General features: G+C 45.4%; 1 protein-coding gene across 3 annotated transcripts in view; it reads left to right on the top strand.

The window, feature by feature from the left end:
• Positions 1-233: 233 nt before the first annotated feature.
• The window catches only part of Cacna1d (calcium voltage-gated channel subunit alpha1 D), a 303098-nt gene continuing 278768 nt past the window's right edge, over positions 234-24563 (top strand). For all 3 annotated transcript variants that reach the window (XM_028754108.1, XM_028754107.1, XM_028754110.1), the window contains exons 1-3: positions 234-504; positions 2464-2773; positions 6524-6629. In XM_028754108.1, the coding sequence (XP_028609941.1) occupies positions 438-504; positions 2464-2773; positions 6524-6629 (483 nt within the window). In that variant the 5' untranslated portion in view covers positions 234-437. The remainder of the gene's footprint in view (positions 505-2463; positions 2774-6523; positions 6630-24563) is intronic.

Below are 24563 nucleotides of genomic sequence, written 5' to 3'. Positions count from 1 at the left end.
GGGGCACGGGGCACCGCGGCGGGCGGGCGGACGAGCGGCATGGGGGGCGCGCCGAGCGGCCCGGGCGGCCGGGCGGGCACCACCGCGGTGTCCCTCCGCTAGAGGAGGAGACCAAGCCAATTCTCCTTTGCAGCAAAAAAATATATATTACATGTATATATTACTAAGATAATATATACATCTGATTTTATTTTTTACAAAAAGTTTATTTTGCTCCATTTTTCAAAAAAAGAAGGAGCGTGGGTGGCAGGCGGTTTTTATAAATTATCCTTATTTTTGGTTATTTGTCTCTGTCCTTCCCCACCCCCTGCTGAAGCGAAAATAAGGGCAGGGACCGGGGCTCCTACCTATCTGTAACCTCCCATACCCATTTCCCCCCCTCCCTAACGCTGAGCATAGTGCCCTGCACACAGTAGGCGCTCAATAAATGCTCGTGGATGATGATGATGATGATGATGAAAAAAATGCAGCATCAACGGCAGCAGCAAGAGGACCACACGAACGGTGAGCAGCCAGAGCCCGGGTACCCGCTGCCAAACCTCTTCCTATCATGATCCTACTCTTCCCACCCCCCACCCCCATCTCCGTTGCGTTGGGTGGGTTGAGGGGGTTGGAGATGATGCTTTTGGCTTGGTGTCATCTATATAGAAAGTGGCGATGCGTGGCAGCTACTCCGTTCTCCTCTTCAGGCCCTGAATGTCAGAGTTAATTCTGCATTTGCTGGGGTGGGGGCGGCCATTGAGTGTGTGGAGTACTGTGCAGCCAAGGGGCGAGAGTGAGGTGATTCGGGTTCAGTGTCCTCAACTTTCCTCTTTCATCGCCACTGAGCGATGATGGAAGAAGAGGTGTTAGTCTTAAGCCTGAGCCCCTTTTCCAGCCTCCCCCTTCCACCTACTCCCCCCACCCCCCCCGCGCCTCTCGTTGACTAAGAAGAAGGTCCTTAGTAGCATCAGGAAAATTCTAGGATTGTTCCACTTTTATCCCTTAGGTCGCTTGGTAAAGCGCACACCCATCATCTCATGGGAGAAGCCCCGGGTCTTGGGATCTGGGGGAACAGGGTCGGGTGGAGCGCGTATCCCGCTCCCTGTGCCTCCTGTGCACACGTCGGTAACCTAGCAATGCCCAGAGAGTTGCTGCCGCTGTGGGGCTCTGCAACTAAGCCCTGGCCGTGGCACCACGTGCAGTTTCCACACCAGCGGGGCCAGTTTTAAGAAGGTTGGGGTGCTTTTGGCCAGGTTCCCTCTGTGGAGGTAGTTGGCATCTCCCAACCTTGGTTTTCTTAAAGCCTTTCCCGGTGGGCGAGTCTTCTCAAAGGAAACGCTTGGCAGAATTAGTCCCTGATCTCAGATTGAGTGCCACCTGCCTGCTTTGCTTCTGTCCCAGGCTCGTAGGACAGTAGGCCAGGAGACCTGTGCTTGCTTTGACTCTTTACTTAGTGATAATTGGGTTTGCAAACGCCCGGATCTCCAACCTCTCTGCCACCACTCTCACTTTGACATCTGCTTCAGCAGAGGTGATGGTGGCCCAGCGTGGGCACCTGTGAGACCTTCCAAGGAATGGCTAGACCCATAGTGAGGCAAGCTCTGCACATGAAGAAACACTGCCCCCCTACTCCTCCACCCCCGCCTTTGAGTATTTTGCCTGTGTGTACTGGGATGCTACTCTATACTAAGATAATTCTTGCATAGGCCTTAAGGTCCCTGGCATAATGCACCCTGTGTCTTAGGTGTAGGTGCAGGCTGACTGGGTGCTGGCTCGGCTGCTGTTGCTGCAATTTAAAAAAAAAAGAAAGAAAGAAAAAGAAAAAAGCCCTAAAGATGTTTTTCTGTTTTCGGAAGCTTGTGAGGAAATGAGTCCCCAGCATCATGAATTTTCATTTGTAGGAAGTGTTAGTGCATAATCTAGATATTTGTTATGGGGCTTTTGGTATTGCCTGGTGCCAGTGAAGAGGTTTTTTTTTTTTTTCATGTAGAAAAAAAATGCATTTATGGCTGTGGAAAGCTGTTGGAGGACCACCCTAAAAATGGTTAAGACTACTGAATTATTGGCTGTGTGTGTGTGTGTGTATGTTGATAATTAATTTTAGAGAAAGGCAGTAATGTGTGTCTGTTAAGCCATGAGAGATACATGTGTTTTCCGAGTCTGGAAAAGATACAGGATCAATGTGAGAATAGCCTCAATTTGTCAGAAGAGATGCACTAAAAGATTCCTTTTGAAGACAGAGGCATGGAAGAGTACCAGTGTGGTTAGGTGTGGCACAACATTTGCCCCTGCATGACTGATGCTCAGGGCACAGGTCTGCTGACTTTTGCATTGCCTGGCCAAACCCCACTCCTTGTGACACAAGGTTCGAAATGAGAAACGCAAGATGGGAGACACTTTTGCTTTTTAAAAAGATAGTATGGATTGAAGTCTTTTTTTTTTTTCCCTTAAAGAAGTAATCTCTTTTCTTCTTCTCCTCAGAGGCAAACTATGCAAGAGGCACCAGACTCCCTATTTCTGGTGAAGGACCAACTTCTCAGCCGAACAGCTCCAAGCAAACTGTCCTGTCTTGGCAGGCTGCAATCGATGCTGCTAGACAGGCCAAGGCCGCCCAGACCATGAGCACCTCTGCACCCCCACCTGTAGGATCTCTCTCCCAAAGAAAACGTCAGCAATACGCCAAGAGCAAAAAACAGGGTAACTCGTCTAACAGCCGACCTGCCCGTGCCCTTTTCTGTTTATCCCTTAATAACCCCATCCGAAGAGCCTGCATTAGTATAGTGGAATGGAAGTATCCTTTTTCTGTGGGAAGTCTTTCTCATTTGCCATCTGTGCTTCAAAAAGATTTGCTTTCTGCTGTGACACTTCTCAGAGCCTTAGCAGTCTGGAATGTGAGCAATAGAGGAAACTGTAGGCAAGGGGTTTCACGGGCTAAGGCGTCCTGTCTCCTCAGCTTGCAGAGGGTGGCTCCATGAGTATATTTAGCCTCTGTGTGTGTGTGTGTGTGTGTGTGTGTGTGTGTGTGTGTGTGTGTGTGTAGTGCTGAGGGGGGATGGAGTGAAGACTTCAAAGTGGTAGGCCATTAAAATATGAACGTGACCTTTGGTCATAGGATACTGGATAGGTTTAAAGCTGTCATTATTTTGGAGGCAGTTGTAGGTATTTTAATTTGTTGAAAAATTGGTATGCTGATTAAAAAAAAAAAAGAGGAGACTATCTTCAGTCTGTACTGGAAATGACTTTTAGTGGAATCTTCTGGTTCCAATGACTAAAATTTGCCTGGACAGCTACAGTGAATGCTGTGGTTGCTTCTGGCTCTGCTATTTGCTGCTTCTAATTGTCCAGGTAGCTACACGAACATTTGCTTCATAGGGAGGGGCTACTTTTGATATTATTATTACTATTACTATTATTTTTATTTATTAGCTGATCAATGCTATGACTTCCTGACATTTCTTTTTGATAAGGTTAAAAATAAAGAAAAAACAGCCATGCAGCCATGCAAGTATAGAAGCCATGCAGGAGAGGCTGGTGAGCATGTCTTCCTCCAAGCCCTGTGAGCGACAAAGCAGCGCTCCAGGGGAGGAACTGACAGGTGCTGCATATGTCTATGTATGTATATATCGATATATATATATATTTGGACTGACCTGAGGTTACATTTCTGAGTGTCTGCATTTTTAAAACTGGACTTTGATGGGGATGGTTGCCATGCCCCAGATCTTAGGAAACAGTATTGCTTCTACCTGCTTATTTCCTTCCCCAGTTCTGGGAGCCAGGCTCCAGTGACTGCCACCCACTAGAAAGGTTGACTGAAACCTTCTCTTGAGCCATGCTTTGTAATTAATTGTATGCTTCTTTGGTCTGGGTAAAATAAAGCATTTCACTTTCCCAGAAGGGTGTTTTGGGCTGACGGGCCCTCTGAGTAGTTCCTGGCAGCAGGTAGGGGTGTGTGTGCATGGAGCTTTCCTCAGCAGGCTTAGGGAAAGGAGAAGCTATGTTGAAAGACTGCTTGGTGATAGCTAGAAAAGTGGGGCTCAAGACCCCTAAAAATCCATCTTCCCACCGTGGCAGCTGCCTGCGCGATCTCTGTCCTAGCTTGCTTATTTTGTCTGCTCACGGACAGGAGTTAAAATGAAGCAACTGTCTAGAAAGGTTTTAGAGAGAACAGCTGAACGCCAGGGCTGGATTTGAAGGTTTTCACGTGCTTTTTCTTTTTTAGCACAGATGTCTCTCCTCTAGAGTGAGTTATGGCATCTCTTGCATACTTGGGGCTGTGCGTGTGCATTTTCTCTTCAAATTCTCTAGTCTGAGGACAGAGCTCTCATATAGGCCCAGAGGGGGCTGCTAAGGGAGGGCATGCTTAGGTGGTCTTACAGGAGTCAAGAGGCAGCAGCTGCATGTGCTGCGAACATGTTCTTTTCCTGAGGTTGGTGTGAGGTGACTTAGAGTGAGCAGGGGCCCCTCAGCAGGGACGTTCCTCTTACATGGAGTGGAGGTGCTGTCTCACTTCATGCATAGGAGTTTGTACATAACAGTTTATATATATAGTCAGCGAATTCCTGGATCTCACCACTAGCTCTCTTTCTTGACTTACCAAATGCAAGTGTGTGTACAGGGACTTAGGAGACATGGCTGCCAGTTCAGGATGCCCATGTACAATTTCTATAACAGGTAGATAGTAAATGACCCCCTCCATTTTAGGGAACAGGTTATGGACATCCTTCAGCAGCTCAGTCATGCCCAGTTAGCCCTGGGAGAAACCAGTTTGCCTTTGTAGGCTGGCAGGGGGTAGTGGCGAGATAGTCCCCGTGTAAGAAGTAGCTGCTGGCTCAGACCCATCCATGTCTTATAGCGGTAAGATAGGCTCCTCTACTGTCTGTTGACTGAGTACTGCCAAGAATGAGACACCTCAAAGGCTTATGTTTAGCCTTCCGGCACAGCACAGTACTAGCAGTTCTCAGAGAAGAAAGATGGTGTGGAGGATGGGAAGCACACGTGAGTCTTAATGGGAATGACTTCAGGGCTGTTGACTTACAGTGTCAGAGGGGACCTGCTGAGAGAGAGGGGGAGGGGGAGGGATGGAGGGAGGAACAGAAAGAGAGAGAGAGAGAGAATGAAATGAGAATGAGAGAGAATGGAAACAGAGCCCTGAAGCCTTCCTAAAGTCAGATCCCAGGACACAAGATTTTATAACCGAGTTGAGGATCGATATGATTAAAGCTAACTGGCTTAAAAATAAGCCCATCAAAGTTAGTAAGAGGATAATACTCTTCCTGTCCTATTCCAGGGAGTTATCTGAGCTCTCCAAAGGGGTGAGGCTTTATAGAACCCAGAGCAGCTATCTCCGGAGAGGCAAGGGGGATTTGTTTCTTGCGTCACTTTGGGGGTTCCCAGAAGGCCATTGACAGGAGACTGTTCCCATCCCTGAATCTTCAGCACCTATTGGGATTTAGTAAAATGCTGCTTTGCCTCTTGTGGATGCGTGTTGTATATAACACTGTTGAAATTCAAACCCAGGAATTGCAGATTAGTTCGGTGCTCAACAAACCTGCTGTTTGGAAAAAGGCCGAAAAACAACCATTTGGGCGGATGTCAAACTTGGTGTTGCCAGTTTTGACAATACCTTTTACTAACAGAATGCTTAGGCAAGCATCTGTTGAAGGCTCTCTCAAAGGGACTCTTCCAGACAGCCCTCAGAGATTTTCTTGTTAGAGCCTATTTTGAAAGTGTCTGGTGCTGATTTCTTGTGGCTTTTAAATTTAATTGTTTATAAATTGAACACAGAAACAGCACATTATGAGGAGAGTCCAGCCCAGCTCTAATCTGAAACAGTTATAGCTATTGATTACTCTGGTAGAGAAGGCAGAGGAAGGGAACTGGCAGCCCGATTATCACAGCATCCAAGGTACTGGGACGTGTCACACAGAGTCACAGAGAGGAGGGAGATGGTCCCATAGCTATGCCTGGATTAGGAGTTTAGACTGTCTCGGCCAGGAACAGCCTCTGAGAAAATGGCTCTAACACAGTGACAAGGACCTATGGAAGAGGTCTCTCTTGTGATGGTTATATTTCTGTATCTATGACGGCTGATTTAGTAAGATCCTTGTCACTTTTTAAATTACAGAAAGCAGAGACCTGCTTCACACAATGAGCTAACTGGATGCATATTACTTCCAGGTTTTAATACGCAATAAGCACGAAAAGAATGGGTGTAACATGATCCTTGCAATAGAAGAAAAGGCTGAGGAGAGGTCACAGTGAGGAGAGGGACTGTAGGAGGACCAGAGGAAGGTACTTCTGCTGAAAACCCAGTAGCCACAATAGCCACAGAATGGTGTGTGTGTGTGTGTGTGTGTGTGTGTGTGTGTGTGTGTGTCTGTGTGTGTGTCTGTGTGTGTGTGTCTGTGTGTGTGTAGGGGGATAGGTGGTGGGTGGGTGATTTTCATTTTACAAACAGTTCAGGTGTGAGATGCTTAGGGGTATAAGAGGGATGGATAATTTTTGCATATCACATATGTGCCTTAACAAAAACTTTCAGACCATTTGACATATTTATATTATTGGCTATTTTTGCCAATTGTGTGGCCTTAGCTATTTACATCCCATTCCCTGAAGATGATTCTAATTCAACAAATCATAACTTGGTAAGTGACTTAGAATTCCTGTTTTTGATGGTGTATGGCAATCCCCTGCCTCTGGGATTGAGGTGGCAGATGGTGTCGGTGGATGATGTAGTTTACAACTATGGCTGCTCTATTTCCCAAAGCTTTGCAGCAGTGAGGTTATGTCATTCTTACTGTTTCTTAGATTCGACCTGAATTCTTCGATTTATGCTGAATGAAAGATAAACAGAGATGGAACTTTTATGGAAGAAGTTTGTAGAAGGGTTTTAAAATAACTTTTCTCTCTGCACAGGCTTTTGTGTATTATTAGCTTTTTAAAAATGTTAGCTTAAAAAAAATCTGGTGCTGTTTTTGAGTGGTGGATACTATGGTTAATCTTTCTGATTAATACGCATTATGATAGATTTTGTATGTGAGCTATTAATTTTTATAGATGTAGAACACAACACATCTAATTATATAGGATCCAGTTTGGGGAATAAATCAGTATGGCAGTGGAGTTTACACCCCATGGCCTACAAAAATACTCCGAGTAGATTTTAGGACAAATCTATGGTTAAATGCTCCAGGATGCTGTCATATACTTTATTGCCCTCTTAAACATTTATAGTGTGCAAGAGCTGAGAAAAATCTCTGGGAAGTTGTGCAGCTAAAAGGCAGATTTCGTTTTGTTTAACTCAGCTAGTCATTGAAGTAATTGGTTATGGATTCTTTAAACTTCTTTTTTTTTTGGCAGAAGACTTTAATATCATGGAACTAGTGTTTCATGGAACTTCCTTTGGGAAAGTTGATAGAGTTTTTAAAAAGAAAGGCACTGAAAAACATTGGACTGAAATTTGTATCTTGCCCCATTCAGCTGCCCACTGGGTATATTGTGAGGGTATATTGTGCAGACTTCTCCATCAGCACTCACACACATGGCAGTTAAGGGACTGGCTAAGATTACTAGGCTTATTTAAAACCCCCTGACATTCTGTTGTCTTTTTTCTATGGTGCAGAAACCATCTCAGGTTTTTTTTTTCTTGGCCTTGCAGCATCCTTCTTGGAAGGGCTTATTTTTTGTAGCTGGAAGCCATGCAGAACGGTAGATGAAGGAGTGGGACCAGTGTTGGTAGCAAGAAGCTTGGTTCTCACTCACTCTTTTATTTTAGTTGGTTCCGTTTGATTTGGATCCTTGTGTGGAAGCTGGACATTTTTAACCAAGCAAAGGCTGCAAAGACAAATGCTCTACACACTAGGTTCTTTCTGGTCAGGCAGAGCTTGGCTGGCATCCTGAGGTGAAGCTAGGCTTTTATGGATTTGGTTTTCATGGTTTATATTCAGGATTTCTTATGACATTTTCAATGCTGTGTATATTTCAGGTATAACATCATGTCTGTATTTGGATTTTGGCAGTTTGCTTTCTAAAGAATTAAAACTTTTGACTGTTATTCCTGAAAACTATGGACTAATAGGAGTTTAGCACACAAACTCACGCGCGCACGCACGCGTGCACGCACACAAACACAGACACAGACACAGACACAGCTCTAACTTTGTTGTGAGAGATCACCTGTGGCATTTTGGACATTTTCAGTGATCTTTGGTTCAGTTGTAGACTTTAGATTACCATTTTCAAAAGGAAACTTGTGAGTGGTGGGAAGCCTTCATCCGTGGGGCTAGGTCACTGTAGTCTAGGCTGCAGATGGTGTTAGCCTTGTTACCAAATTTAACGACATGAATGGTGACCCAGTTTGTTGCTTTTTGTAGCTCAAAAGAAATGATTAAACAAACTTAGAAAATAAATACCTTTCAGAATGGCAGATTAATTTAGATCAATGGAATAATTACTGTAGCTGAATGCATAAGCTAATTAATATTCTGATTTTTTTTCCTCCTAAGGAAATTCAGGATACTACTAGAAATTTCGTCAGGCCATTTGGCTGTCTCAGCTAAGAATCAATGAGATGGCTAACCCTTTCTTCTTCCCTTGTTGTCCCTCCCAGTGGGTGCTTTCTAGGTGGTTCTGAAAAACTGAGTTTGTTCTGAGGGGAGGTGGTTCATGGATTAGCTTGGGCAGCCTTTCTAAAAATCACCGTATCTATTCCTCTGATTTCTGCACTGAGCCTCCCCAACTCAGGTCATTAAAATCTTGCTTTCACTTGGATGGTCACATGGTTTGATGAGTTTATGCACTGCCTGACTTCAGACGTTTCCTTTCCCACTATGGGAAGGGAGGATTTGGTGGATTTACCCCTGACTCTGGGCAAGGTCCCATGCCACCTCTGTCTTCCCACCCGGGAGTCAGGATTTTTTATTTTTTTATTTTTTATACATTTGACCCAATTTGCAGCAAAGTGATTGCTCTATTTTGGGTCAGTTTAGAGGCAGCTGAGCAAGGCTTATTTTTTCATCTGTAGTAAAAACCTTTCATTTAATGTGAGTGACAAAGCAAAGGGCAGAAGCCGGCATGGGTTGCAAAGCTGCGTGGATAGGGGCTCTGGCAATTTATTTATTTTTTTATTTGCTTGGGAGCTGGCAAGAATCTGTGTGCCAGTCCCTTAGACTGACATGCAGGGGTAGCTTATGTCTGATGTCTCTGCCCATTTCAGGTCACCAGTAGTGAAATGAATACTTTTGTTGGGTAAGAAATGTGACCGTCCCCCAGAGTCGAGTCCATGTTTGGTCTGTGTTGTGTATAAACACATCTAGCTTTGGGGACTTGGAGACTACCTTGGTGGCAACAAGTTTTCCCAGAGTTAGATTATCATTATTATTATTTTTAAGCATGACCACTAAGTCTCTGTGCAGCTTTCATTTGTGGACTTCCAGGGCTGAGCGGAGGCTGAAGCCATGGGAGCCGTGTGGCTCACTGGGTTCCCACAGGAAGAGCCCACCCAGTAGTCGTATTTCCTTTGTTCCACATAAAGTGTCTTTTTTCTTCTTGCTGGCACCAAGGAGAGATTCTCCTCTGCATCAGGTGTCAGAGTGGGGGTGATTGCAAACTCAGTATCCCTGGGGTAGACACAAGTTATTCCATTCACATTCCAGCTTTCGATTTCCTGTAAGTAACTGATGTGGTTGTATACAGTGTACAGTCAGTGCATCTGTTCCTGGTCCTCTTCCCTAACTGGCTGCCTCTTACTTCTTGCCATGCTCAAACTGTCTAAAAGGGGGATCCCCTTCTACCCGTTGAGAGCATATTTGCTGTCTACCCCAAACCTCACCTGAAGCCATTGAGGGTACAGCTTCTCCATAGCTCAGCTTCCGTGTGCTTCTCTATTTAGCAAAGGGGCATATGCAGACCATGCCTCATGAAATACAGTTTTAAACTGAACAAAAGTTTTTGCCAAGTCTTTGCCTTCGTCATGCTGAGGCTCATCTGTTTGTATTTTTATGGTGTTGATACTCTTGCCTCTGTAAAATCCTTCCAACTATCAGATGATTTTCTGGAGTGAACCTGAGACTTCTATTGCCCTAATCGCCCACCGAGGAGAGGCCAGACACCGTGGCTTGGGACCACTTGATCTAGCCTGGTCCTTGTTGTTCCACTCTCTGCTACTCAGTTGCACCTTCTCCATTTGCTCCCCCAAAGCTCTCAAGTGCACCCCTCTTTTACTTGTCTACATCCTGTCTTTGTCTTGTACTGTTTTCTTCCCCCGAGATGATTCCATGTAGCTGCTTAATAATCTCAAACTTAAGTCTCTGTATGGTAACTTTTCTGACTGGATCTGAAGAGTTGAACAGTCTTATTCCTCCTGGGGTACTGAGCATTTTGTCTTATTCAGTAACCCACTTCCAGCTCCTCGCCCTGTGCCTGGCACAGTGGTACATAGTAGATTTTCAGTAAGTTAGCATTTAGGATGCCAAGTGAACAGGTGTCTCAGGAGAAGTACCTCACCCTGCCCCTTTTCTGAGCCACACTGAGGGATTTCTTAGGTGAAAGGTCTCTGAGGATTGACTCTTCAGGAGCTCTCAGAGTTTGGGTTTGATGACAGGCTCTTATATATCTAGCACTCTGGTTCTATGGCTCCAAGTAGCCGAGAGTAGGTAGGGCCTCTCTGGGAAGCTGTGCTGGGGTGTGGACACTTGTCAGTGGGACTGGGATACCACAGTGGCCAGGTGTTGTGGTAATTATTTAAAACTGGCCTCTTGTTAATCCGACTATCGAAGCTGCAGTGGCTCTGCCTAGCCCAGCCGCCCGTGTTTCTCGGCCTGAGGCCATGTATGTGCTGCAGCTAGAACTGGCCCGCCAGAAACACCAGCCCTGCCACCCACTAGATGCCAGCATGAGAGATGGCTCTGCCAATTTTCCATGCTGTCTCCGCAAGGCTGGGCATTGCCCAGACCATTCCTCCATCTATGCGGGCCCAGTAAGAGAATGAAACTCTAATTCTTATAGATTAATCAAAGGCTTTATATATTTGATAATGATTAATAACAAGATGCCCATACAAAGAGAGTTGTATCCCAATTAGCTAACCTAATTATAAGTTTATAAGTTGTTCCCCACGAGTGCTCTCCATACCTGTGTGGTTCTCCATCCTCCTACATCTCTGCCCTCTCTAGCTCCTCCTCTTCCTTTTTTCTCTTCCTTTCCCAACTCTTCCCCTTCTTCTCCTTACTCCCCCCACCTTAGCTCCTTCTACAGCCAGAAATGCTGTGGGCTGAGGTACTGTGATTGCTTTCTCCCTGTGTCTTGTGGACAGTTGATTTGACAAGCTCACTAGACCTGTATGGTCATGCGGTCTAGCCTTTCTTGGCTTTGTGGAGTAGGATGAGGTGGAGCCCAGTATCAAAAATCACTCAGTCTGGTTTATGGGCTTAGCATGTAGGATGTGGGTTCTGCCTTTACCTACTTAGGTCTTTGCTTTCTCTGTTGTTTCTACGTAGGCTGTGCTTCTCATGGTGATGTTCCTAGCCTGTAACTGTTTTTCCAGGATAGCTCAAGAGCTTCTTCCTTGGTCCAGCCTTCTCTAACCCTGAGTACTCCCTGCCACCTACCTTCCCTGCCCAAGTGGATGCTTGCTTCCTCACTGGACTCTGCTTAGCGTAGTATACTTGCCTACTTAGAGACATTGCCTTCTTTCTACCTTGCTCAGTGCTGTAACGTGGGGTGGCTTGTGTGTAGTGGCTCTGCACACGGGCGTTGGGGGCACAGAGCCAGCCGTTCCATTGATTAGTTAATAGACTTTGGGTGAAACTGTAATAGGACTTCATAGAGGCTGAGAATGTAGTCTGACTCAGGGCTGTAGCTCTATGAACTTGGGTCTGCACCTGACACACAGTAGGCCCATCAGGAGACGCTTGTCACATGACTGAGTAAATACAGGAGTGAGCACATCAGGACTCCATGTGTGCCTTTATAGACCATTAGTTAATTTTCAACAATTGGCTAATGATTAATGTGCTGCTGACTTCTCGTCCAATATTAATGAGATTACAGGAAACACCTGTCAGAGTTCACCTATCATTTCAGGATTGTGTCTTTGTTTCATGGCAAATTAAACTCTTTGTCTCTGAGGCAGCAGAGAGGGATGGCAGTGCTCTGAGGTACTTTCTGAATCCTGCCATAAGCTGGCTCCTGTGTTCGGTGGTGTACAGAGGTTACATGTGAATGATTTCTTTGGGGGGGATTGTCACATTTCATGTGTGGATTGGTGGAGAGAGAGCCACAAAAACAGCCGGAGTAGATGACTTACAGTTTAAATGTTGCCTAAAACTGGTCCCATCAGCAAGGTGTGGAGTATTTCATCTCTTTCATTGTGTCACTTTGTTTTGACAAAGGACAGATTGTGAAGCTTGATCTTTTATTGAACGGAACTGACTTGAGCTGAGCACCGAGGGTTTTGCAAAACTAGCATCAGCATTAAAGAGCCAGAGTCCCATTGTGAAAGTTCCTTAAGAAGAACTGTAGCAGTGTTTTTCTCGTTTGACTTCTTTGTTTTTTAAGAAGCAAATCTCACTGTTGCATTAGGCAGGGAATCTCCAACGGTTGCCTTAAAGAGAGAACATGTGGGTATATTAGAGGACTGGCCTGAACCCTTGGGTTATGCCCAAGTGGGCTTAGCTCAAAGAAAAAGTGTGCCTGCTGTTGTTGTTTCTTTTTTGTGGTGTTGGGGGATCTATCCCAGAGTCTCAAGCATGGTACTATGGGTGCTCTACCACAGAGCCATACCCCACTGCGGTTTATAAACTTGGCCCAGAGAGCAAGCCCAGCCTCAGACACAGCTAGAAACCAGGGTTACAGACAGCAGTAGGATTTCATTCAACCCACTGGGCTTCTGAGGCTAGAGTCTTATCGGCTCCTGGAGAGCATCCTCACAGGCTGCCGCATCCTTCTCCTTGGGTCATTGCGGAAAAGATGTGAGGATTACGCATCCCCTTCTTAATCTCTGCTCAACTTTAATATAAAAAAATGCCTGGGAGGAGGCGGAGACCCTAGAAGCAGAGTGACGGGCAGTCTGCTTCCTCCAACAGCTTTCTAATTTTTAATTGTTTTCAAATGTGACAAGTACCTGATTCAGAGGCAACACTTTGCCCAGTGATGAAGACATACGTGTCTTGTTAAATACTGGCAACTGAGGGAGAACCCCTAGATTCCAACAGCTCCTCATCAAAGAAAGGTCCTGAGGAGTGACACAGGTCATAGAGACTGTACCCATGCTGCTGCTGACTCCATGCAAGCATGTGACAGAGATGTCAGCACCAGTGTCCCTTTCCTAGCAGGAGCTGGAAGGCCACCCAGGAAGGGCCTTAGAATCCCACTTCTGCCTGCATTAGAAGTTGAAATATGTGCCCTTCAGATCGTGTTCTGCTCATGTGGCGGGGTCAGGAAAATGGTAGAGGGCGTCTTGCCTTTTACATTCAGGAGGGATTGATTGATATTCTCCAGGCTGAGGTTCTTGCAGGGAGAAAGAGGGTTTTCTTGGACAAGTAAAGCTGGGAAATAGATTGTGAGAAAGCTACGGGTACGGATAAAGAGGAAGCACTTGAGGTAACCAGCCTGCCTCACAGCACCCTGCTTGTAAGTGTGCACAGGTGTGTGCACATGTGTGTGTTTACGGTGTATGTGAATGTTTCTGGGGGTGTGTGCATGCACTGTGTGCATAAATGTATACGCAAGTCTCTGGTGCATGTCTTCTCAATTGTTGGACAACTTTTTTTTTTTTTTTTTTTTTGAGACAGGGTCTTTTACTGAACCCAGAGCTCATTGATCTGGCTGGCCAGCCAGTGCATACTAGGGAATCTGCCTTTTTCCACTCTTCCTCCCAGCACTGGGATTGTAGACATATGCTATCATGCCTGGGTTTTACATGGTGCAAACTCAGGTCCTCATGCTTGTGTGGTAACTGAGCCATATCCCAGACACCCTGCTGTGGTTTCGGGAGTGGGCGTGGGAGTGTGTTTTGCCCCTACTAGGTGAGTGGTAATTTTAGAAGTTTAGAACATCTGTTGAAATTGCTGAATTAATGAATGTGAGGGTCAGGCTAGAGGAAATTCTGGTGCAACCTGAGGGGAGGAAGGCTAGGGCAGAACCAAAGGGCCTGTCAGAATTCAGCTTGGAAGGAGGAGTGTGGGAGTCCATGAGGATGACTGAGAGGTTCACACTCTTCTTTCGTCTCCCCATGGGCAGTCGTATCTGGAGGGCCTACCTGGTCTCAGTGCTCACTGCAGAGCCTAGCACAGAGAGTTCACAGAGTATTTTACAGAGCTGTGAGGATGTTTGTTTATAAGAAACGAAGTCAAGGGAGGAGGGGTTTTTCCATGGCTCAGTCAGTAAAATGCTTGCTAAGCAACCATGAGAACCTGAGTTCTTCTGCACCTATGTTAAAAAAAAGGCTGGCCGGTTGTGGTGGCACATGACGGTAGGATTTGCTGAAGGAAGCAGAGGTAGGAGGATCATGAGTTTGAGGCCAGCCTGGTCTACAGAGTGAGTTCCAGGACAGCCAGGGCTATACAGAGAAACTCTGTCTTGAAAAACAAAAGAAAACAACAAAACAAGTCTGGATGTGGTGGTGTGCATTGTAATTCCAGTGCCATGATGGGGGCCCCTGGGCTCTGCTGACCAGCCAGACTAGCAAGTTCTATGTTCAATAAGAGATCCTGTCTCAAAAGCAAAGGTAGAGAGCAATTGAGGAAGACATCCAGTGTTGACCTCTGTCCTCTCCTCACACTCGTACACACAGAGAGACACAAAGGAACAGAACATTGACGTACCTACCTGTATTCAACAAATATTTACTGAGACCTATGGTTCCAATTATGCTGGCCCTCTACCCCCATCTTCTGTCCCTTTTGGGTGTAGTTTACCATGTCACTGCCTTTTCATTAGGGTAATTCCTGTATTGTGAGATTAGAGAGCAGCCATATTCATTTCTCAATTGTGAATTCTTTATGTCATCGTTTAAAATTTGTACAAAGGTTACATGAATACATTACTTTAAATAATTAAAATAATTCAAAGTAGCTTCTCTTTTTATCCACACAGCTTTTTATAATTGCTGAAATTAGTCTGATGTAAACTCTCAGTATTGTTTTTCATTATACACACACACACACACACACACTCACACACACATATATACACATACATACACACATACACATATATGCATACATACACACACATACAGTCTGTGGCTTTTGAAATATATATATGTGCACAGTTTGAGTATTTGGAACACAGTCCATGTGCTGTGTTCCTTAATGTGTCCTACAGATCTAGCCACATCTGTGTGCAGAGATCTGACAGCATCTTAGTTGCTGTGAAAGCATTCCATGCATGAATGGACCACAGTTTAGTTAATTGTTTTCTTTCTGATGAGCATTTACATTAATTCCAAACGTTTGCTATTTTAAGTAATATCCTGTTGAGTAGCCTCCTGTGTAGTTCTTAGTGCACGCAGGCAGACACCTCTCTGGCTTAGTCCATGGAGTTCCATGGTTTGAATTTCAGGGTGTGTGAGTTGTAGAGTGTATGAGTGTGTAGCTTCAATGTGCTCTGCTGTGTTGTCTTCTTCCTAGATCACATTTTTTTTGATACTAGCAGCCGTTTCGCTCTGACGAGAGACCATTTGCTCTGTATCTCAGGCTCTAGAGAAAGGACTCCCAGGGCAGGGTATGGTCTCTTTGGGATGTTGGCATCCTGGAACGCCTGGAAGAAGGTCCATGAGCCAAAGTCCTAGATATCAGACTCTTTTTGAAGCACTGACTCAGATAAAAGGCGCTAGAATTGATTCTTGGGAAGCTCTGTGTGCTGTGAGCTTGTGTGCTGCTATACTTCCAGATGCAGCATTCATTGCATGTACTAAGTAATATAGAAATCAAGTTTTTAAGAATATTATTGATTATTATTGTGTGTGTGCAGGCTGTGTGTAGGCGTGTGTGCAGTGGCATGTGTGGAGGTCAGAGGATAGCTTTATGGAGTCATTTCTTTTCTTCCATGTCTATGTGTGTTGTAGGAATTCATTCCAAGTCACCCAGCTTGTGAAGCATGCAACTTTACCCATGGGGCTATCTTACTTGCCCCCAAATTAAGTCTTAGTTTGGGTATGTTTATTATACTTTAGTTTGAGATAGATGTTGCATTCCAGTCTCTGTTAGCTGGGGAAGAAAAATTACATGATAATTTCTGCTTTCTCCTGTTCCTTGTATAGTAACAACTTTAATTTTTATACATAGTAAACATGTTCTGTCTTATGGAATTTATATTGTGTTTATGCCACGTTTACTCCCAAAGGCTTTGAAGGGTATTAGAAAATGGAATTTTAAGGGGCTAGGGAGATGGCTCAGTGGTTAAAGAGCAACAGCTGCTCTTCCAGGGGACCTGAGTTCAATTCCTAGCACCCACATGGCAGCAGCTCACAGTTGCCTATAACCCCAGTTCCAGGAGATTCAACACCATCTTTTGGCTTCCATGGTTAACAGGCACAGATATGATACATGGTACATGGTACTCATGCCAACAGAACACTCAAGTACAAAACAATACATGGATTTTCAAAAGTTGGAAACAATTGGAATTTTAAACTTATTTGCTATTTTGTGTGGCACACGTCCTCATGATGTGTTGTGCCACAGTGCTTGTGTGTGGATCTGAGAGAACAATTTTGTAGTGTTCATGCTTCCACTTTTAAAATGGGTTCTGCATTAATTCAAGTCTTGGCACTTGCATGGCAAGAGCCTGTACCCACGGAGCCACCTTCAGACCCAGAAAATAGATATGACAGAGATTTGAGACACAGAAGAGCTGTCAGGTCCTTCAGATGCATGGGGCACTAGCACCTGAGCCCTTCACTGGCCGTTAAGAGTTTCCGGCAGTAACAGGAAAGATAGCCTACCTGGACCTGCATAGCTTTTATCTTATTACAAAGGGAAACAGCCCCATGCCTTCACAAAGCACTTTCTAGGATGCAGGTCCACAGAAGAGTCCACAGCATGGGTCCTTGTACAGTGTAAGGTACAGTACTGGGCACTGTGAGCTATGTCTCCGCTGTGCTTTTGTAAGGGTCACAAGCGCTGCGCACACACATGGTTTCTGCACTCATTCTTTGTCTAGAGGGTTAGGGCACAATATTTAACTGTCATAAGAATTAGAAGCCTTCCTATATTTTAAAGTGATCGTTTGATTATATAAAGAAGGATGAAAACCGGGACAATTAAAATGAACAGTTTGACACAGCTATCGCTTTGGTTGATCATGTTTTAGAGAATTTATCATGTGTAAAATCTAGTTCATTAAGTGCACTTGCTCATTGTGTGAGCCTGCTTCAAGCCAGAAAGCAAGGGATAGTATGGGATCATGCAGATAGCCTCCACCCCTCAGCCACAAAAACATTACCCCAAGAGATGTCGTTTGTTGTATTATTTTAATCTTAGGAAGTGGCCAATATTGTTAAGAGCTGACATTCTTGTGTGTTCTTCAGTAAACAGAGGACAGTGGGGCATAATGAAGCACTGTTTGTGTTGAAAAGACTGCTTTCAAATTGTACAAAAACATCTTAAGTGGGTAAATGGCAAAATGCTGCCTCTCTATATCAGGAGCAAGCCCTTGGTCCCATTTCCGTGATAATGTACAAATGAACCACTCTTTGCTTACACAAATTCTGATTCGTTGAAATATAAATTAATTGTGAATTTATCCATGGCTCATCTCAGAGTTTTTAGCCAGGTGGAAATGAAATGAAGACATTTAAAATTACAAATCAGAATGCAAAGAACTGGCAATAGTTGGGAACAAGACATGCTTCTTACAGCTTTTTGTCTAGAAGGCTAACAGGGTGATAAGATACTTCTGGGAGCACAGAAAGCTTTGGAGTGGTAGGTTTGCCTAATGAGTTAAGCTGACGGGCTGCATTACAGCCAGCTGGGGCCTGAGCAGGCAGGATGCCCTGGTGTTGATTTGCTCAAGAATGAACTACAGATGCCATCAGGTCCTCAGAGACTTACCCACGAATTAGCCAGTCCTGTTTCAGGATTAGCAGTGTAAGTTGATGGTTGTCACCCGGTGACTGGGACTCAGGCAGATCTTAAGCTGGGTGGTCTGTTCTCCCCACTCACTCTAGTAACAAGTTGATGCCATGGAGGGTCAGGGTTTGAGAATACCAGGGACAGCGGTGACAAAAGATCGTCTCTTTAAGCAAGCTGGGATAGTGTCAACTTTTAATAACCTCGAGTTTTTCCCTTTGTATGTCTGCCAAACCATCATTTTGCTCACTTCTTTCTCTCCCATCTGGCTTCATAAAATCCTGTTACTGTCTTCATGCACACCAACCTGCCAGAGTCATTTGGCTACAGACTGCCTCGAGAGTTTGGTAAAAGTGGTCAGGAACTGGCCAGAGTCTGTTTCAGTCCTGGAGAGAATTGGCAGAACTTGTTCCTAGGTGTAATGGGTCTTTGTTGTCTGGTTTCCTGTAGCTCTTCCTGTTTTCCTGACCATAACCTGAGGGGTAGCAGTAGTAGCCTTTTTCACTAGCTCGTGCTAGCATTTGCTGAGTTAGGTGGACATCTTCTCTATATACAGTCTTCTTTACCATAAATCTGCCAGCAAGATCCCATTAGCATCTTCATTTTACAGGTGAGGAATCAAGGCTTGGGTGCTTTGGTTGATTGAAGGAGGTCACTCTGGCGATGGGCAGGGCTGAGTTTTACCCCTGGGCTTCTGTCTTCAATTCAGGCTCTGTGAGGCTTGCATGCTGATGGCAACTACATCCCCTAAGCAGAGGAGATGAGGCAGGACCAGGGAGCTAGTGAAGAATGGCTTCAGAGCCTCCCGTGGGTCTCCCTGGGTAAGCCGCACATTCCTGATAAACTTCACACCTGGTCTTATTCCCATCGAGAGGGCATTTACAAGCCGGGCTTGTGCTTGTTTGAGGGAATAAGAGCAGAGGTTCGCGTAGCTCTGTAGCCCTCAAATGGCCCTCCTAATCAGCAAGTTAAAGTGAGAATAGTTAGAAGGGTAAACATTTGGGCATCAAACAGATTTTATTTTGTTCTTAACCCTTTGAAAAGGTGGAGTCTCAGTTGAGTTTTGCTGAGCATTGAGAGGTTGGCTGGAGCAGGCCTTCGAGGTGTCCGGTGGGTGCTGGAGTCGCACCTGGGCTCAGTCTCCAGCTTTGCCTTTCTGTGTGATGCTGATAGAAGGTTATCCCAGGCCTGGTTCCAGGAAAAACAACTCTTGTGAGCCGGGTTTGCAGATAAAGAAACTGAAGCTCAGGAAGACTGGCTGGTTTCTTTCAGGGATTCCAGTGAAGGGAGGGAAGGATCCTTGGAATCTTACTGGAAATGTTTCCAGGACCCTTTGCCGTAGTGGGTCCTGCTTTCCAAGGCCGTCCTGCAGATGCCGTGCTGTTTTTCTGGCATCATGGAGTTTTCCCACTGCATGCCATTCAGGTTAGGCTTATATATGAATGATGTTCTTTGCCAGAGCCAAGGCAAGGAAGGCCATTTGCTCAGTCACAGAGAACCATCATCAAAAGTAAGACTCATGGAGAAGCCTAGACACCTGAGTTCCCAGAAGCTTCTAGCTCAGGGTTTGTGAGCCCCATGGAGTGTGTTGGCTCTGACCACCAGCTGAGGTCCCTCCCCATCTCAGAGCAGGGGACCAGTGACTGAGGGCAGAGAAACATACATGTGGTTAATAATTGTGTTCCACTACTGTTTCCCTCTGTGCCAGTGAACTGTGGCTTGGTGTTTGTAGGGACCAGGCCTGGCATCCCACATGGATTTTCTTATCTTTAGTATTCAGCAGAGCTGAATACTGTCTTCCAGATGAGGTGGATGGAGTTCTGAGAAGTTACTTAAATAGTGGCTGAGAGAAGCTAGCCACAGAGTATGAATGGCCTGGGAAGGGTGATGGTGACCTGGCTTTGCATTTCTGCTTTGGTGTGACCCCCACATTCCTCAGTGGTTATGTAGAGTGCAAACTCCAGTCAGGTATATGGGAAAATATTTCTTGATCTCTATGGCAGGGCCACGTGAAAGGCATTCCCCTGTGAAAGGCCTGCAGGCCTCATCTTCCCTCTAGTTTCTGTGTAAGTTACTCAGGACCCTGAGCTCCAGAATGCCACTGCTAACCTGGAATGTCACACGGAAGAGTTACACTGTCTAGTGTGGTCATGGCTGAGGTCCTGGGGAAGAGGGAAGATGCAGACACAGATGGGAGTTTAGGAAGGGACTGACAAACTGCTTAGACCTGGAGCTGGAGGCCCCCCTCCCACCTACCCAAGAGTTGCTGCTTCAGGATTTCAAAGCCAGCTAGCTGCTCTTTGAAATTTGGACTCTTCCTTGAGCTCTTTGAGATTTGTGGGACTCGCTGTGCTTGTGAAATGCAAACTACAGATGATATTGCCTAGTAATGGGGAGGGTTACTAGCTAGGCCTCTAGGCAAGCCAACGACATTTCCAGGTTTTGAGTGTGAACAGACTACAGTTAATGTCACATCTTCAGCCTGTTCCTCGATCCGTCTTTATTTTGTCTGTGATGAAAAACTGAACTGATGCATTTGGTCACTGCTTGAGGCTGGAGAGCAATCTAAGGCTGCAGATACCACCAACCGGGTCTCCACTCCTTCTGTGGATAGTGGTTGTGCATCTGGGGTACTGAGCTGGGTGTTTTCTAGAGCCCTGAGTGGACGAACTCCCCAAGGGAAGCTAAACTATAGATCTGTTTGTATTTGATGTGAGGTTGTTTCCCTAAATCCAAGACTGAACTTGAAGGTGGAGACACTGTCTCCCCTTTATCAGAACTGTTCTGTATGAGATGATTGGCATGGATGAGGTGCTTAGTAAATGACAATTAATAAAACTTCCCAGTGTCAGCAAGAGGTAATTCAATGGCTGCTTTAAATGCTTTGACTATTTTGCTTGCTTCCTTTTTTCACCCTCCCTTTTATTTTTCATTTATTTATTTTCCTACTGTATAGTTCATGCTGGCCTTAAACTCTGGTTTGAAGTATGATCCTCATACTTCAGCCTTTCAAATGTAAGGATTATAGGTGTGTGCTACCACACCTGGCTTGGCTTGACACTTCTCCCCTCTCTCCCTCCAAAGTTTTCTGTAGCCCAGATGGACATCCAAACTTACTACTGAGGTGGGATGACCTTGAGCTTCTGATTGTCTTGCTTGCACTTCCTCAGTGCTGGGATTCCAGCTGTGAGCCACCATACTAGGCTTATGCAGTGCTGAGGATCAGGCCCTGGCATTTGGTCTGCTAGGCAAGCACTCTGCCAACTGAGATGCATCTCCAGCCCCTGACTATTGTCTTTAAAATTCTCCCTCTCTGTCTGTTGCTCTGTCTCTCTGTCTCTGTCTCTCTCTCTGTATATGTGTGTATGTCTGTCTCTGTATAAGTCTATTTGTCTCTCTGTATATGTGCTCATGTGTCATGGTACATGTATAAAGAGAGATCAGAGGACAGTTTTCAGGAGTCAGCTCTCTCCTTCTACCATATGGCTCTTGGGTATCAAACACAGGCCAGCTGGCTTGATGGCAAGCGTCCTTACCTACTAAGCCATCGCGCTAGGCCCTGACTATTTTCTTTACAGGGGTCTTTCTTTCTAACTGGGAATAGTGAGGGCTCTTCCCAACACCCAGACCCTAGAGAAAGACTGGGAGACACCCAAACAAGTACTCAGAGTTGCCACTATAGCGGTTGCTTCAGTGACGACGGACACGTGTCTTTAGAGTGGCAGCCAGAGCCTGTTCCTACGTTTGCCTTTGCCTTGCTTCTAGGAAATGGGTGATCCAGGGTTAACACCGACTTTATTCTCCAGCCAGCTCATGGAGAAACACTTGGATATTTGTAAGGAAGTAAAATCTGCCTTCAAAGGACAGAGCCTTTCTGCTTTTGATGCTCTTACACAGAATGTGTCAGAGGCTCTGAAGAAGGTCTTTGTTGGCATCTCGAACATGTTCCAAGGGCTGGCTGTGTCATCAGAGTTGCGTGCTTGGCTTCCTAGGCTCACTCCTTGGAAGGGAGCACTTATTTACACGATTCTGTGTGTTTATAAAACAAAACAGCCCTACTGTTTTGCTACCACACTTCTCTAGATCTGCAGGGTAGTTTGCTCCAACTTCTCCTCTGCCCAGATATTTTGAACCCACTTTTGTCTTTAGCCTCTGGTCCCAGGAAAATGCTACAATGAGCTTTTTTATGCCTTGGCAAGGAAGGCACTTCTTTATGTCACCTCTCCTCCCCTTCACCCCCCCCCCCTCAAATGTGAGTCAAGGGACTTAGTCTTGGAGTTCTACGACTGGAGGCACTCATACTGACCCTTGCCAGGGCTGGGCTCCACAGAAGCCTTGTGGTTAGGCTGTTTGCAGCTGTTGCTGTTGTTTACAGAAGTGCAGTTTCTCAGACTCCCTGGGCTTCACTCAGGACACTGTACATTTCCTCTTTTCAAGAAAAAGTACATTTTGATATCAGAAAAGTTAAGACAATTTAATATTAGCTACAGCAGAGACTATTCTGTTCTTGTTGCAGAGTATCCCACTCTTGCTGAGTGAGACAGATTGCTTGACAGAGAGGTCCCTCTCACTTATAAGAGACCGTCTGACCTAAGCCACTGTTCTGTAGGCAGGCTTAGATGAGCAGCTGTGGTCACCTCATACTAGGACTTGGGGGTGGGGGGAAGAGAATAGGATCAATTGTGTAGGAGGGTATATTCATATTTGTCTTCTCTTCCTCTTTCCTCCCCTCCCTTCCCTCCCTCCCTCCTTCCCTCCCTCCCTCCCTCCTTCCCTCCTTCCTTCCTTCTTTCCCTCCCCCCCTCCCCCCCCTCCCCTCCCCCCCCCCCTTCCTCCTTCCCTCCCTCTTTCCCTCCCTTCCTCCATTCCTTCCTTTTCTTCTTCTTCCTTAAAAAATACTTTCTTAAAAACCTCCTCCTCTTTAAAACAAAGAGAGCCGAGTGAGGTATTCACGCACCACACAGCTCACAAGTATAAATTGTACAATTCAATTATTTTTCACTATCTTCACAGAACTGAGTAACCATCATCAAAATCAACCTTAGAGCATTTCCACCACTCCAAATGAAATCCCATCAGCTATCACACTTCTTGTGTATCCAACATCCCCTGCCCCATCTCCACATACTATCTGCTCTTCTTTCTGACCCTATAGATTTGTCAGTTCTTAATATGTCATATGAATGGGCTCATACAATAAAGGGCCTTGTCGTTTTATGGAGCATGCCATTCAAGGTTCATCTGTGTTAGACCAAGTCCGGGGAGTTCATTCTGATGCCTGCGTTATCTCCCACTGGATGGGTATAGCACATTTTACTTACCTTGCATTAAGTTGTTAGCATTCCATTTTTGAGAAGGGGTTTCATGATGTGACCGAAGCTGGTCTTGGAATTGGTCTTAATCTTGGGATTACATGATTCTTCTGCCTCAACCTCTTGAATAGTTGGATGAATTGGCTGTGCCACCATGCTCAACTGTTTCTACTTTTGGTTGCTATTGACAATTCTGCTAGGAATAGTCATGTTTTTGTGGAATGCACAGCTTCAAATCTTTTTGGTGTTTACTTCATAGCAGAATCGCTGGGTCTTTCGTACTTGAGGTGCTGCTGAATTGTTTTGCAAAGTAACTGTAGTGTTTCTCTTTTGGATCAATAATGGGTGGCCGTTCCTGTTTCCTCACATCTGTGCTGACACTTGCTACAATCTCTTCTAGATTATAGTCATCCTGATGGGTGTGGTATGATATCTAATTAGAGCCTTGAGTTCCATTCCCTCGATGCGTAGGGATGGTAAGCACCAGTTCAGGTGCTTGTTGGCTACCTGCCTTGCGTATTTGGAGACATGTTTTCAGATACTGCTCTTCCTTGCTTTTTCTTTATTTCAGGTGCTAGGGATTGAATTCAGGCTCTCACATCTACTAGGCAGAGTACTCAGTCATTGAATCACACTCCCTATCCCTTGGTTCATTTTCACTTTGAATTGTAGGTTACTTATATGTTCTGGGTCACTAAAGCACACATGCTGTAGATGCATGGGTCCGTGGAGGCCATAGGAGGCCATTGGGTATCCCGTTCCATCACTCTCTGCCATTTTCTCTTGAGACAGGCCTCTCACTGAACTTGGAGCTAGACTTGCTCCCAGCATGCCCCAGAAACCCTCCTGTTTCTGCTCTGCTCTATCTTCTTGTGCATGAGCAGGGCCACCGCAGCTTCTCATGGAGGATCCAGGGATTTGAACTCAGGTCCTCATGCTTGGGCAGCAAGTGTTCTTCTCCTCCAAGCTGTCTACCCAGATCCTTATGGATATTTAAAGAAATTATATAAGTTATCTTAGGATCTCGCAGTTACAAAAGCTTTCTAAGCTGCTCTGTTTCATTTCTCAGGGACACTTGGTTTAGAGAAGAGGGTTCTTGCTTAAGGTCACAGAGTAGAAATGGGCCTGAGGTTTAAGCCTCTGCACTTTCATCTTGGTGCATTGTATCGGGCTCTCTCTCTCTCTCTCTCTCTCT

This window comes from Grammomys surdaster, unplaced genomic scaffold (genome assembly GCF_004785775.1).
Source record: "Grammomys surdaster isolate TR1022 unplaced genomic scaffold, NIH_TR_1.0 125979, whole genome shotgun sequence".
Taxonomy (NCBI): domain Eukaryota; kingdom Metazoa; phylum Chordata; class Mammalia; order Rodentia; family Muridae; genus Grammomys; species Grammomys surdaster.
Note: the sequence above shows the minus strand (reverse complement) of the source record. Positions and strands in the feature narration are given on the sequence as shown.